The 12304-nt window shown below is 39.2% G+C and overlaps 1 protein-coding gene across 6 annotated transcripts in view; it reads right to left on the bottom strand.

Annotated features, from left to right (window-relative positions):
• Positions 1-12304, bottom strand: part of ARHGAP22 (Rho GTPase activating protein 22) — a 166608-nt gene that overhangs the window by 121590 nt on the left and 32714 nt on the right. For all 6 annotated transcript variants that reach the window (XM_033001799.2, XM_033001796.2, XM_033001794.2 and 3 more), the window contains exon 3: positions 2960-3047. In XM_033001799.2, coding sequence (XP_032857690.1) covers positions 2960-3047 — 88 coding nt within the window. The remainder of the gene's footprint in view (positions 1-2959; positions 3048-12304) is intronic.

The following is a 12304-nucleotide window of genomic DNA, read 5'->3' as shown; positions in this document are numbered from 1 at the left end:
ACTGTTCCCAGCTGCACTACACAGCTTAGAAGTTAACTTGAGGAAACATGAATAATACACAATGACCATCATTAGTTCTTGTTACTCAGTAGAAAATCAATACATGCTCTATTACAGTGCAGGACATGCTGTTACTCCAGTCCCTGCACTGAGGAAGCAGCTCCCACAGCCAAGCTTTACACAGCCTGCAGCAAAGGAAAGGTGGGAGGATCCCAGCAATGATGATGCTGAAAGCCTTAAGCTATTGCTCATGAAATAGGTTTTTGGAGGTAACTGGTACCACAGACATTAGAAAGATTTGGACATTTCCTTACTGGGAGATCTCAGCCTCCTGTCTTTGCCAGATAAGCTACTATCAGGACACTATGGGAACATTTTAGGAATGCTGTACTCTGTTATTAGTTTTGTTAGTTAAAGCCCTGCTGCTTACAAGCACAGTAAAATCCCATATCCATATTTACAACTATGTAATGTACCTGTATGCACAAGATCCTCAATTTAGACGATAAAAAAAAAAAAAAAAATTATCATCCCTGTAGAAACTATCTAGTTCTAGTTTACAGTGGGGAACTGAGTCAGAGTTAGGCAGATATGATCATAGCCTTACATCCAATAGAGGAGAAGACAGGAAGTGATGGAAAATAATGATTTGGGTCCTACAAGATCAATTGTGCTCCCCTTCCTATCCGGCACCTGTTTAAGAGCTGTTCACTATGTGGGTGTTCTGCAGGCTGGCAACCATACAGAACACAGTCATTTCAGAACACATGCAAAAAAGAAAAGGTATTTATGCCAAAACCAGCACATAACAATTGTAAACAGAATGGGGAACTCTTCAGTCTGCATTCTCGAGTGACATCTGTACTGAGTCACCTTCTGTATCGACTGGCTATTTATAGCATTTTTCAATACTTGCTATCCATGTAGCAACTAAGCTTGCTACAAACATGAATGGATTTAGCTCCACAAGGTAGGGAAAGCATCTCAATTCTGCTGTCAGGACAGTGGTAAGCTAAGTCTGAATCATTTTTCTAGGGAACACATGGAAGGGCAACGTCAAAACCACAAGCTGAACATGAACATCCTGGGATTCACAACAATGCTGTGAACAGTGTCGACTGTTTCCACCCTTCTGGATAGCCTCTTGCATGTAGCCACATGGCATTGCTTTACCAACTCCACTGAAGCAACAACCAGCTGTAATTCAGGACAATTCTTTTGCAGTCTACAGTAACATAAACTGACAGGTTGGGAAAGAAGTGCAAAATTACTATTTTCCCTACCTGGAACCAGAGGGCAAATTCAAATTTGCAGGAAACTCAAACCAAGACAGACCGTGGCTCAGTTAATGATTTCAGATCACTGCCAGAACACATGGGATTATTCACAATCACAACCACACAATCCAGTTTTCACATCCCAGGTTCACAGTCCTTCTACAACAGTATGGTACACAGTCTTTGGAAAATAGTGCAGAAGATGTGTCACATTCAGACAGTGAATGCCACTTCCTAGGAGATCTTCCACACAAGAAACACTGTGACCCCAATGTTCTGCTGTTTGTGGGGCCCTGTCTTTGAGGGCATGGTACAGTATAAGAAAAAGGAGGTATTAACAGACAGTATGCAGTGATAAAGAGAAAACAAAAATAAATGTCTTCTCCCTAAGCAGCTTCCTGTATGTCAAACAGGATGCTGTGACTGAGTTACTGCAAAACCTTGCCTGCTGGTGGAATTGAAAACCTTGCAGCACTGCCTGATACTGGGTCAAGAAGAGTGGGCAACATAGGTATTTTAAACCAGACTGATTAGCAGTAAGAAAAACACCACAAAGACACAGGTAAAAGCACACCTGCCTTCACAACAGTAACATTCAACTACAGGGACAAGTGTCCATTCCATTAACAAAAAAAAAAAAAAAAGGCAGCCTAATGTAATTACTTTTATTTACCCATCAACAGCACCAGTGCTGTGGGGAAACAGACAATACTAAGAAGCATGGACCAGTAGTCCATGCAGGAGAAATTTGCTGTGAAGTAAGGTGTGACTGAGTCAGTGCACTCACATAATTTTTACCATAGACACATTTGTCTTCCTCCTTGTTTCCAGGAACTCAGTCTTCAGGTATTGAGAGATAGCTGTGGAAGGACTAACCTGCTTCATCTTTCTCACTCCTTTAACACTGTTAGTGGTGCAACACCTTTCTTCTCTGTAGATCCTGCCATCTGAAATTACCTCCAAAATATAGTTCATTCAAATCTATGCACAAGGACGATCTCTCCCAACTAAAATCAGCACTGAATAAAGTGAATACAATTGCTCCTATGCTGCAACAGTGAACTTAATTGTAGATGTATTCTGGAGATACCAAGATAGTCCACAGGAAACATTTACATGGAAACTAAAATGATTTCAAGAGTTTTACATTAAGACTACGCTGACATATCATTAGATTTTCTACCTAACAAAATTTCAACTTCTCTTCCATGGCAGGTCACCTATTCTCTTTTTATCCAGAAGTGAGACAATTTGAAACTTCCCACCGCCTCCACTTCCAACTGGGGGGGGGGGGGACTAGTATACATGAAAGAAATTAAATCCAGTTACTGCACACCCTTTTTGCATAAGTTCTGTGCTGTGCTCTGTCAGCTTCTCCCATAACCACCAGAAAAACACATCAGCTTGGTAGACCACACAGCACTCCAGGTAAGGAACGCCCTCCAAACAGAAAAATCAAGGAGCGTGAGGCATCGCAGCTACTGTTTTCATGAGGTAACATGCTAAATCTATAACAAAGAACACTTAGGAGTCTGTCAAGTCCTGTTTCCCAGGCTCTCTAGATAATATGGGTAGTCTATCAGAATGATTAGAAGTGATCAGTACAGTTCAATTATCATTAAATGACAACTGATGGGAATGAGATGATGCTATGTTGAAAGTACAAGGAAATGCTGGCCTACCTGGGGCAATTTCAAAGAGATGTTTCCCTGGTTCATCAGGATTAGGTAGCAGCTCATTCACCTGATTGCCTTGAAGTAGTATCAAACCCTGTAAGGAACACAAACAACAGTGAAAGAGGAAATGTAACAAAAAGGGTAAGGAAAACAAGATAAACACAACATATAGAAAATTTAAAACCCACTCTTCCACAGAGCCCATGTCCTTTCCACACTTCTGAGCAAGAAAAGATTGATCTGGTCATGCACCCACCTCACCTGTCCTTTCTCTCACATGGGACACTTCTGAACAAATGGGCTTTCCTCTGAAATAACAATACTCAGAGCATGCATAGGTGTTTCTCCTTGCTTTCCATAACTAATTATCCCTTGCAAAAATTTCATCTCACATTACATCTACTCTTCCTTTACTCTTTAATTCCTGATTGCAACCTGCAGCAATGATGCAGCTGAAGGTCTATTTCTAAATCTTTATTTCTGCAACTGAAGAAAATGGCCTGTTTTCCAGAGATTCTCAGTACACAGAAGTCCCCAGGGAGATATTGGAAGAGAGCATCTGACTTAGCTTTGCAAGGCAATGATGGGACTACTTTTTAATTCAAGAGACTAGCAAGAAATCTGAGCCCCTTTACTTCTCAAATTCTAACGCTGCCAGAATTCAGATTAATTTCCAACTTGAGCCCAAGCATAATTAACACAATGTATTCCATTTTGAGAATTCTGCATAGCTGGTGCCATAGTATCTTCAAAGTGACAAAAAGTCATTTTTGTCTATGGAAAACCTGAAAATAGATCTCAGGAAGTTCTTATCCAGTAATGTGGGTGGAACAAAAACAACTACACTATTGTTTCTCTGCTTTTTTTAGTTTAATCTTTGACATTTTAAAGGATTTCCAGCTAACCTTCTTTAGGAATTACACACAATAAGACAGATAAAACACAGTAAGAACTGGGACTCTCAAGAATTAAGCCACGAAGAGTGTAATCAGCAGTTCCTACTCCTGCACTGAATTGCCCTGCAATGGAAGCTGGGTCCAAACTATCTTTTTTTGCTGAGCAGAAAAAGAAGAAAGAAGTTGTTTCAGTCAGTTGTTTTCATACATATCTCTAGTAAACATGCACAGTTACATTTTCTCCAACCAATCTGGCCACAGCCAAACCCAAAGACACATTGGAGCATCGTAATGTTGGTAATCAAAACAAATCCCAGTTACACTCTTTGTCAGCTTACAGATCCATATTACTGAGTAACACAATTATAGTGTCTCACGAGACAGACAATCCAAGATTTAAACTGCTACAGGACAACCCATGATAAGATCTTTGCAATCTTCTCCATAAAACAGAGAAGCCAGCTGTGTTTTCATTACATCTGTTCTGGTATAGCTTCCCTGGCTTTACCCCTCGGTAATACATTTTCCTACAGATGCTTTGTTTGGAGAAGCCACTGTAATAAACCAAGAAGCCAGCTTGTATTAAATGTAAATTAATTTAAGTTTTACTCTTTTCTTTGAACATAGAACATACAAAAACTACTACAAATAAGTTACCAAAACAGTAATGCTTGAAATGGAAAATACTTCAGCTGGGAAATAAGCTCCAAGTCATGGAGGTTTACAAGTTAGCATTCCAGTTCTGATAACCCACCCTATTAAAATGACCTGTTTTGAAAGGATCTGTTCATTGCAGACTGAAAATGTTTCACAAGTATTCAAATTTGTTCTTCACAAAATAGAATTCAAACTGCCATGTCACTACTAATTCAGCATCCTGTTTCCATGTTTTGTCATCCCTCAGTAGCATCAGGCTATAGACCTTCATTTAGTTCCTCTTGACAGGACAGATCAACATTCTAGAGCAGGGAATATCTGTCATCCAGAATTCATGAAACTCTACTACAGTTAATCACATACTGCAGGCCAGTGCATAGTTAAAAGGTAGAAATGCAAGACACTCTGAATTAGAGTATTCAGTCTATAGAACAACAAATACTACTCTATATCCAACAGATCTGAATCACCACCCCAGTGTTGCTACATTTAAATAAATAAATAATCCGAAAATAGAAGTTCCAGAAGCAAAATTACCTCGACCACATTGCATATATGTTGAATGTTCAACAGTGCAGACCTACTGCTGTTCCTTCTACAGAATGTAAAACCAAAAACGATTATGAAAGAAAAAAAGAAACATTCTTAAGCCAGATTTTGTATTGAGACCTTCAGTTTAGATATCTCTGGTTTTGCTTTGAGGAAATTGTGCATTTACATTTATATCTCAATTTTGTTTCCTTGCATTTGAAAATAAAAATTCTGTGTTTAGCATAACAGCAAAATATGGGGTTGGACGTTCTGTAGCAATTGTAAAGTTCTTTGTAACACATTTGACATACATTTGAGAAATCACTATTTGAAAGGGAAAACACACCTGGATGACAGCGGGGACAGCTCAGAAGAGCACCAGAGGAGTTCAGCCAAACTCTGCAAGGGGCCAAACCAGTACATGCTGACTCCACAAAGCATTCCAGATGGGAAGAGTAAAGTGTTAAAGTGGACTTCATATATTTTTGTGTTCATTCTGTCCACATTAAAAAAAACCTATTAGCTGCCTGACACTGGTATCTAGAGTGATCTGTGAGCAGAACATGCTGAAACCAGTGATACACTAAATATTCCTGGGTTCTAGGCTACTCAGCCCAGAAATTTATAATTTGTCAGGAGATACATTAAGAAGGAAAATTATGGAACATCAACTTTTATTTTACAAAAGGGAAAAGGGAACAAAAAAAAGATATTAAACTGAAATCTACACATGCTATCCAGCAGTACCTTCCCCTGTGCCCCATTCTGCAACAGGCTGTGCTGTGCAGCCCCACTGGGAAGACATGTGTCTCCTTTCCTGCTGCAGTCCCTGTAAAATGTGGATGTTGCAACTTGCACAGTTGCTGTGCTCTAGGAGCAAGGAAAGAAAAGGGTTGGACCTGAATGAGTCTTCTTCCTCCCTCTTCTCTGCTGAAGAAAATAAGGAGCATTGCCCACCAGAATGCCATAGTAGAGCTGCTGTGTCTATGTGATCAGATGGGGAGGGGGCAAAGAGCTGAACTAGAAGATGGGGCAGATGCACAGAGAAGTACCTCCCTACAGTGTAACCTCCACCATGAAGTCCCAGCTTCTAAGTAAGATCAGACCACCCATGGAATGGGAATTTCTAAAAGAATCAAGTCTCCCCATCCACATAACTCTGACATCTTGTCTAAAAGGACAAAACACTTTTGATATCAGCACCCTGGAAAATTAAAGTGATGCCATTGATTAACACCATATCTAAACTGTCTTCTCCCAGAAAGTGAAGAGCAAATTTCAGACCTGTGTGCACTGCAACTCATGAAATTCAAGCAAAATAGAGGTAGAGTCATGGAGTATGTCATCCAGGAACAAGGACCAAACAGTGATCAAGTGAACACAGCATGATTTTCAAAGACAGGACCCTGAATCTTGCTTTTATCCAGATCTTAGGATGTTTTGACAAGGAGCAGTGTCAAATTTTGGCTTGAGCAGGAAGACTGCTTTTCTCAGTCTGGTTTCTATGAGGTTGCTTTCTGAAACAAAAATGGCTTAATTGGATGTACTAAGAGGTCCATGCTCCTTCCCCATCTCTTCTTCATACTGAATGCACAAGTTTCCAAGTAGTTTCATAGCATCTTCCTAGGGATACCATATTCAAGAGGTAAAATGAACAAAACTGTTAATGTAAGGATCTGCTTACCTTACCACAGAACAAAGTTCCCTGAAGAGAGGAGAAAAAAAAAGAAGTAGCTCCTATGTCAATCTGAGGCTGAAACACATAGGTAAGGGCATGTGGATAGATGAGAGGTCACAATTCATTTTGTCTTTTAAAAAAACTTCTTTATGAAGAATAGAACCTAAAGTTTTAATAGTGCACACAAATTCAAACCCTTCCTGATTTTAGGAGTATATGGAACATCCCTAGGGAAATGGTAAAATGGTAGCACAAGCTGAAGAAAACTAGAATATCTAAGTCACACAATTGAAACCATAAAGGATTTCAGAATAGCCTAAGACAAGAATGCCAAGAAGCCACAAGAAAGAACCCCTCCAAAAAAAAAAAAAAAAAATACTGCAGTTTACTAAAAAAAGCTCTTAAGGTCATTTTGTTGTTTTAACTTAAATTTGGTGTTTATGCATTCTCAGCTGTAAATTTACATTTTCAGGTTATTATCTTAGTAACACAAGTTAGAAATGTACATATAGTAATAAAAACTATTACAATATTAATTGATTCCAGCTGATTAGACTTTCAGAGCTTCAGGTATCATTTGAAAGCTGGCAATAGCTGTTTTCTGTCAGAAGATGGAATCTTCTTAAATGTTAACAGCTGCTTGCCTTTGAGGATCAATTCGTAAAAAAAAAAGTTGTTAAAGAGACAGTAACTGTCTCTCTTCCTTTAAGGTACAGTCCTCTCAAGAAGCCCTCTAAGCTAAACTAGTCAGTCTCAAAATGGGTAGTGACTACAAGCCAGCACAGAATAAAAGTTAGGCCTTCCTTATCCAATAGTATAAAGCAAGCATAAATCCCCATTTGAAACAGTTACCTAAACCTCACATTTATTATCAGGCAGAACTCAGGACTCTGAATCAAACCCTGTTACTTCAGAAAAAGGCATGCTTTTGTGGAGGGTTCTTTCCCTCAGCCTGAACTAGTAAACTTGGTAAATACATATAGCCCGGTCACACATATTTTATGCAAAACCCAATTATATACATGCCAACTTTTTGCTGTTTTGTAGCATGGAATGGTGAAGATGTACAGCAGTATATACAGACCAGGAGGTTCAGAGTGTATTTACAGTGAAGAGCAGGAGCAGTTGACATAAAAGTGGTGTCAAACTAAAGAGTTTCAGAAAACCCACCTTTCTGCAGGAAAATGAAGTCAGTGATGAAGTCAAAGGGTTAAACCAGAATCTCACTACAGTGCCTTCCAGAGGTTGTAATTTGCTTGCCTCAGGTCACCCTTCTCCTGCAACAAAACTAAGCAAATGGACTTTCTCCATGCTTGATGTACCATATGGTGCCATCTCACCTGCCCCCCTTCAGTGAGACACATCTTTGGTACATATGGGTGATGTTTACTCTAGAAGAGATTAGAAGCAAAAATTGTTTGAACTAACACCCTAAACCCAAAGCATTTTGCCAGTCAAAATACACTTCCTTTCCGATCCTTTTCAGAACATATTTGATTTCATATACTCTGTAGAAAGTTCTCATTGAATTCTTATTCTCCTTTTAGCCAGCTTTGGTGAAATGGAGAAGATGAAGATTACTATGTAGCACAGCTCATTTAAAAAAACAAACAGAACAATCACAGATACAGAACGGTGGAAAGAATGCACAACTTGCTGCAGCCACAGTGGCAAGGGGGGCTGTACACCAGTGTAGCTACTTTGTTCTTATCACTGTGCATCTCATTCTGCTGTGCAATTAAGTTGCAGCAAGTTGAGCAGGTAGCATAACAACAGGGAGAAGAATAGAGAAATAAGAGAACTAGAAGAATGATTTTTCAGAAAAGAAGATTGGAGGATGCTCACTCTACCTATGAGAAACAAGAAAAGCCTGCAACCTAGTCCTATCTCTGGAAAGTAATTTTAGGTCATAGGTGTGTATATATATATATATGTATATACAGCAAAGATCTTCAGATCAGCTTCTGTGCATTTCTCTTTGCACATGTCAGTGAACTGTGCTGAGCTCTTCTGTCTTATATAACTAGTCCCTTTCAGGGGACAAAACACTCCTGCAGAGGGTAATGGAGTACCTATCTCACAGCTGCCCAATCTGCCTGACACACTATGGAGAACTCTAAATAAACATAGGTGAAAAGGTAAAAAAAACCCCAACCAACCAACCAAACAAACAAAAAAACAAAACAAAAAACACCAAACCCAACAATTCATTGTAGCTGGGAAGGTGTATCAATTCTGACAGTTGTTGTCACTGGTAGAAAGACATTACTAAATTTAAACAGACTGACGTGTCCTTGTCCAGTAGCCACTCACACTGCATTAGCAATCTTGCCTGGGATGTAAATGAATGATGGATTAAATCAGTTTAAATTCCCTGTGGTCTAACAATATATGCCAAAGCATGCCCCAGAAATAAATTTCAATTCATGTATAAGTTATTCATCTCTCCCTCAGGCTTTGGGAGCCTGAGATGGCTGAACAGCTCAAGGGGCAGGCAATAGGTTCAACTTACTGGAAGGTCTGTGAAGCTCAAATCCAATTTTTGATGACAGCATCACCTTGCACCCTTTAGGGGCCTCGGTGCTTTGAGGGAGAATCTTAAGAGGACAAGTGTTCATACCTGAAAGGTATTACTGTAGTCCTCCATTACCAAGACCAATTGAGAAGTCCTGCCCTGTACCAGCCTCTGCGGAGTCTGGATTTGGTAAACAAAAGCTGTGAGACAGGGAACATGGTGGAAAGCTTCCTTTTCTTGACTGAGTCCCTCAATAAACATGTCTAGTGCCAGAACACGGATCATCCTAATTCTCATTGACTACTTTTAACATAGCACTTTATTCACTGTTACAAATGCTTACAAGATGTGAAGGGGGTTAACAGTAGGGCTCAAATATGCCCTCAGGTAGGCATTTCTGAATACCAGGCCAAGGATGATGAACTGACTACATGAACACCTTGATTTTAGCTGAACACAGAACAAAATTTCTACAACAGCTTTATACCAATGAATTATTTCTGACCCTGAGTTCTAAGAATCAAATAGCCCAATCTAACCCACAACCAGACTTAGCCTTGTCTCAGTGAAAGAGATAAAAGTCAAATTGCTTCATATTTAAAGCAGGCTAAGAATAGATCCCAAGGTTCAACTGATAAGTCAATTGTTGTCTCAGATCCTCGTCCCTCAGACCAGAAATAGAGAACAAAATGACAAAGAAAACTTTCCTACGTGTTCGTGAAGAACCTTCCCAGAGCATGAATTTGTAGAAGAGCTCCCTTTCCTCTGTTGTTCATCATCTAGATACTCAATAATAAGTGTGTCAATAATAGACAAAAAAAGGTGACTTGCTAGCTCAGGCTGCCAGCAGACATTCCTGCAGCAACTATACTCAAGACTTCTTTGCAACCTCAAATCCTGTCACTCCAGACACAGCAAATGATCCTTGCCATAAATTCATTCTCAAACTGGCACTTTGGATCACAAGATAGATCTGCTGTGCCACAGGACATACCCAACTACAAGTCTGTTTCATTACACCAATGTAGTTGTCAATCAACTAAGTTGTCTGCATCACAATTCTTCTGTCTATAAGATACTGACAGCGTCCCTGTAACTGCAGCTGCTTCCACAAAAAGAAACTGAGTCTACAGAATTAATTCAAGATCTTTGAAAAAGAGTTTCATAAGTAAAAGGTTGCTATTCTTTTCTTCCCTTTTTTTTTTTTTTTTTTTTTTTTTTTTAAGAGAATTTGCATCTTTAAGTTACAATTGAGAGACAGAGGAATGAAGATTATTGCATCCAAAACTGTTACGGAAGATGTACTCTGCATATTTCAGGCTGGAGAAATGTCAGAACAGTTACACTGGTGTCAGTGGCTGAGAGGGACAACCACTTAATATTTTAAAGATGGAAACCTATTGGAGAAGTAGTGAAGTCAGAGAATACAATTTTCTTTTCCCCTTTCTCACTCCATAGGAACCCCAATGCTAGACTTTTCTCTGGAAGCATGATTTTAATTAGTGCCACTGAGCAATATGGAGGGGAGAGAGGGGATAGGGGACCCAAATCAAAACCCATCATCAATAACATGTAGCAGTTAACTATGGATGCACTGAGCTCACTCATTTTCAATAACAAGTTAAGTTACTTGACTTGTTATCGTTTAAGGCCATGCACGTTAGGTACTATCATCGGTTAACAACCTGATACTTGTGAAATTACTGTTATGCAAGCACTTCTCCACCCCAACTGTCAGGAAAAGAGTCTGTTCTTAAACAACTAGCAAGAAGTTTAAGGATCTGGCATGCCTGAGCTTCATCAATATCTGAGAACACTATGAATAAAACACAGTTTCTGGAGCTTTATAAGCTTCAGATTGTTTCATCGATTTCAAGGGCAGAAGAGATTAGTAGGATATCTAGTCTGGGCTACTACCAACACACTAGCACTCCTGCTCTTTTTGCTGGTTTACCATCTTCCTAAACTCAGAGTAATATTAACATCCTGCTTACTTTATACTTTTCCAAAATAAAGGTAAAAGAATGCAGATTCTGAGAGAAAAAAATAACTCACATTCTCTTCCATGTTCTTGACACTCTCGGATTTCCACCTATCCAAAAAAATCCTTACCTCCTTCTCAAGTAAGGTGCCACCTGAATTTAACCAACATTTTTGTCCCTTTTTGTCACAGTGCATTTTTTGGAAAAGAATGGAAAGTTTCTCACTAATATTATTGGAACCAGATTTTGTTTGGGAACATTTTGTGAATAGAAGCCCTTAAAAATTTTTCAGTAATGGGAGATTAACAGAAGTCTTACAAAGCTGAAATACATGTTAGAAACCTCTAAACTAAGGCTATAAAAGATTTACATATTTTTTTAGTCAAGTTATAACTACAAATCACACTGGACCAGAAGGTTACAGGAACACCTACAGGTATGAGTAACAACAACAGTCCAGCCTGCATATTGCTGATGGAATAGATGGAACAATGAATTCTGGTTATTTCAAAAACTTTACAGGTGTTGGCTATCTGTTTCTGCAAGGAAAGAAAACTCAAGCCAAACCAGAATCCTCTTCATTGATAGCTAATAATCTCCACAATGACCTGAAGGAAAATGAAATTCCAGTGTTTCATGTGAGTACAGCTTTGTCCTTTCACCTTCCAAAATGTACCCTAGATTGGAAAGAGAAAATAGCCACCAAGTGGATTTTACTAAAAACAAATGCTCAGAAAACTTGTGGGTAGTCTGAGAGGACAGAGATGTGCAGACTCATGCAGATCCCTTGGAGAAGAGGGAGAAATGTCAAAATGTCCCGCTACTACCAGGTATTACTTAAGAGCTAGTTAATTTCCTTTACCAATCTCAGTGAATATTCTGCAAGTATTCAGTGTAATGAATAAAAATATTCACCAGGTTTGTGTGTTATGACACACGCCCCGCCTTTCATATAACACATGCAGTTGCCCTGCTACTCTCACTTCTCCTTTTGGTTGTCCCCCTATAAATTGTTATGTGGAGACCACTGTTGCTGCTATGTCTGTTCACTGACTAGAATAGAGTTGGATCTAATACCCTAGTAGGTTCTCT

Source organism: Tyto alba, unplaced genomic scaffold, assembly GCF_018691265.1.
Source record: "Tyto alba isolate M040663 unplaced genomic scaffold, T.alba_DEE_v4.0 Super-Scaffold_1, whole genome shotgun sequence".
In the NCBI taxonomy this organism is placed as follows: domain Eukaryota; kingdom Metazoa; phylum Chordata; class Aves; order Strigiformes; family Tytonidae; genus Tyto; species Tyto alba.
The sequence above is the reverse complement of the archived record's forward strand: the minus strand, read 5'-3'. Positions and strand labels throughout refer to the sequence as shown.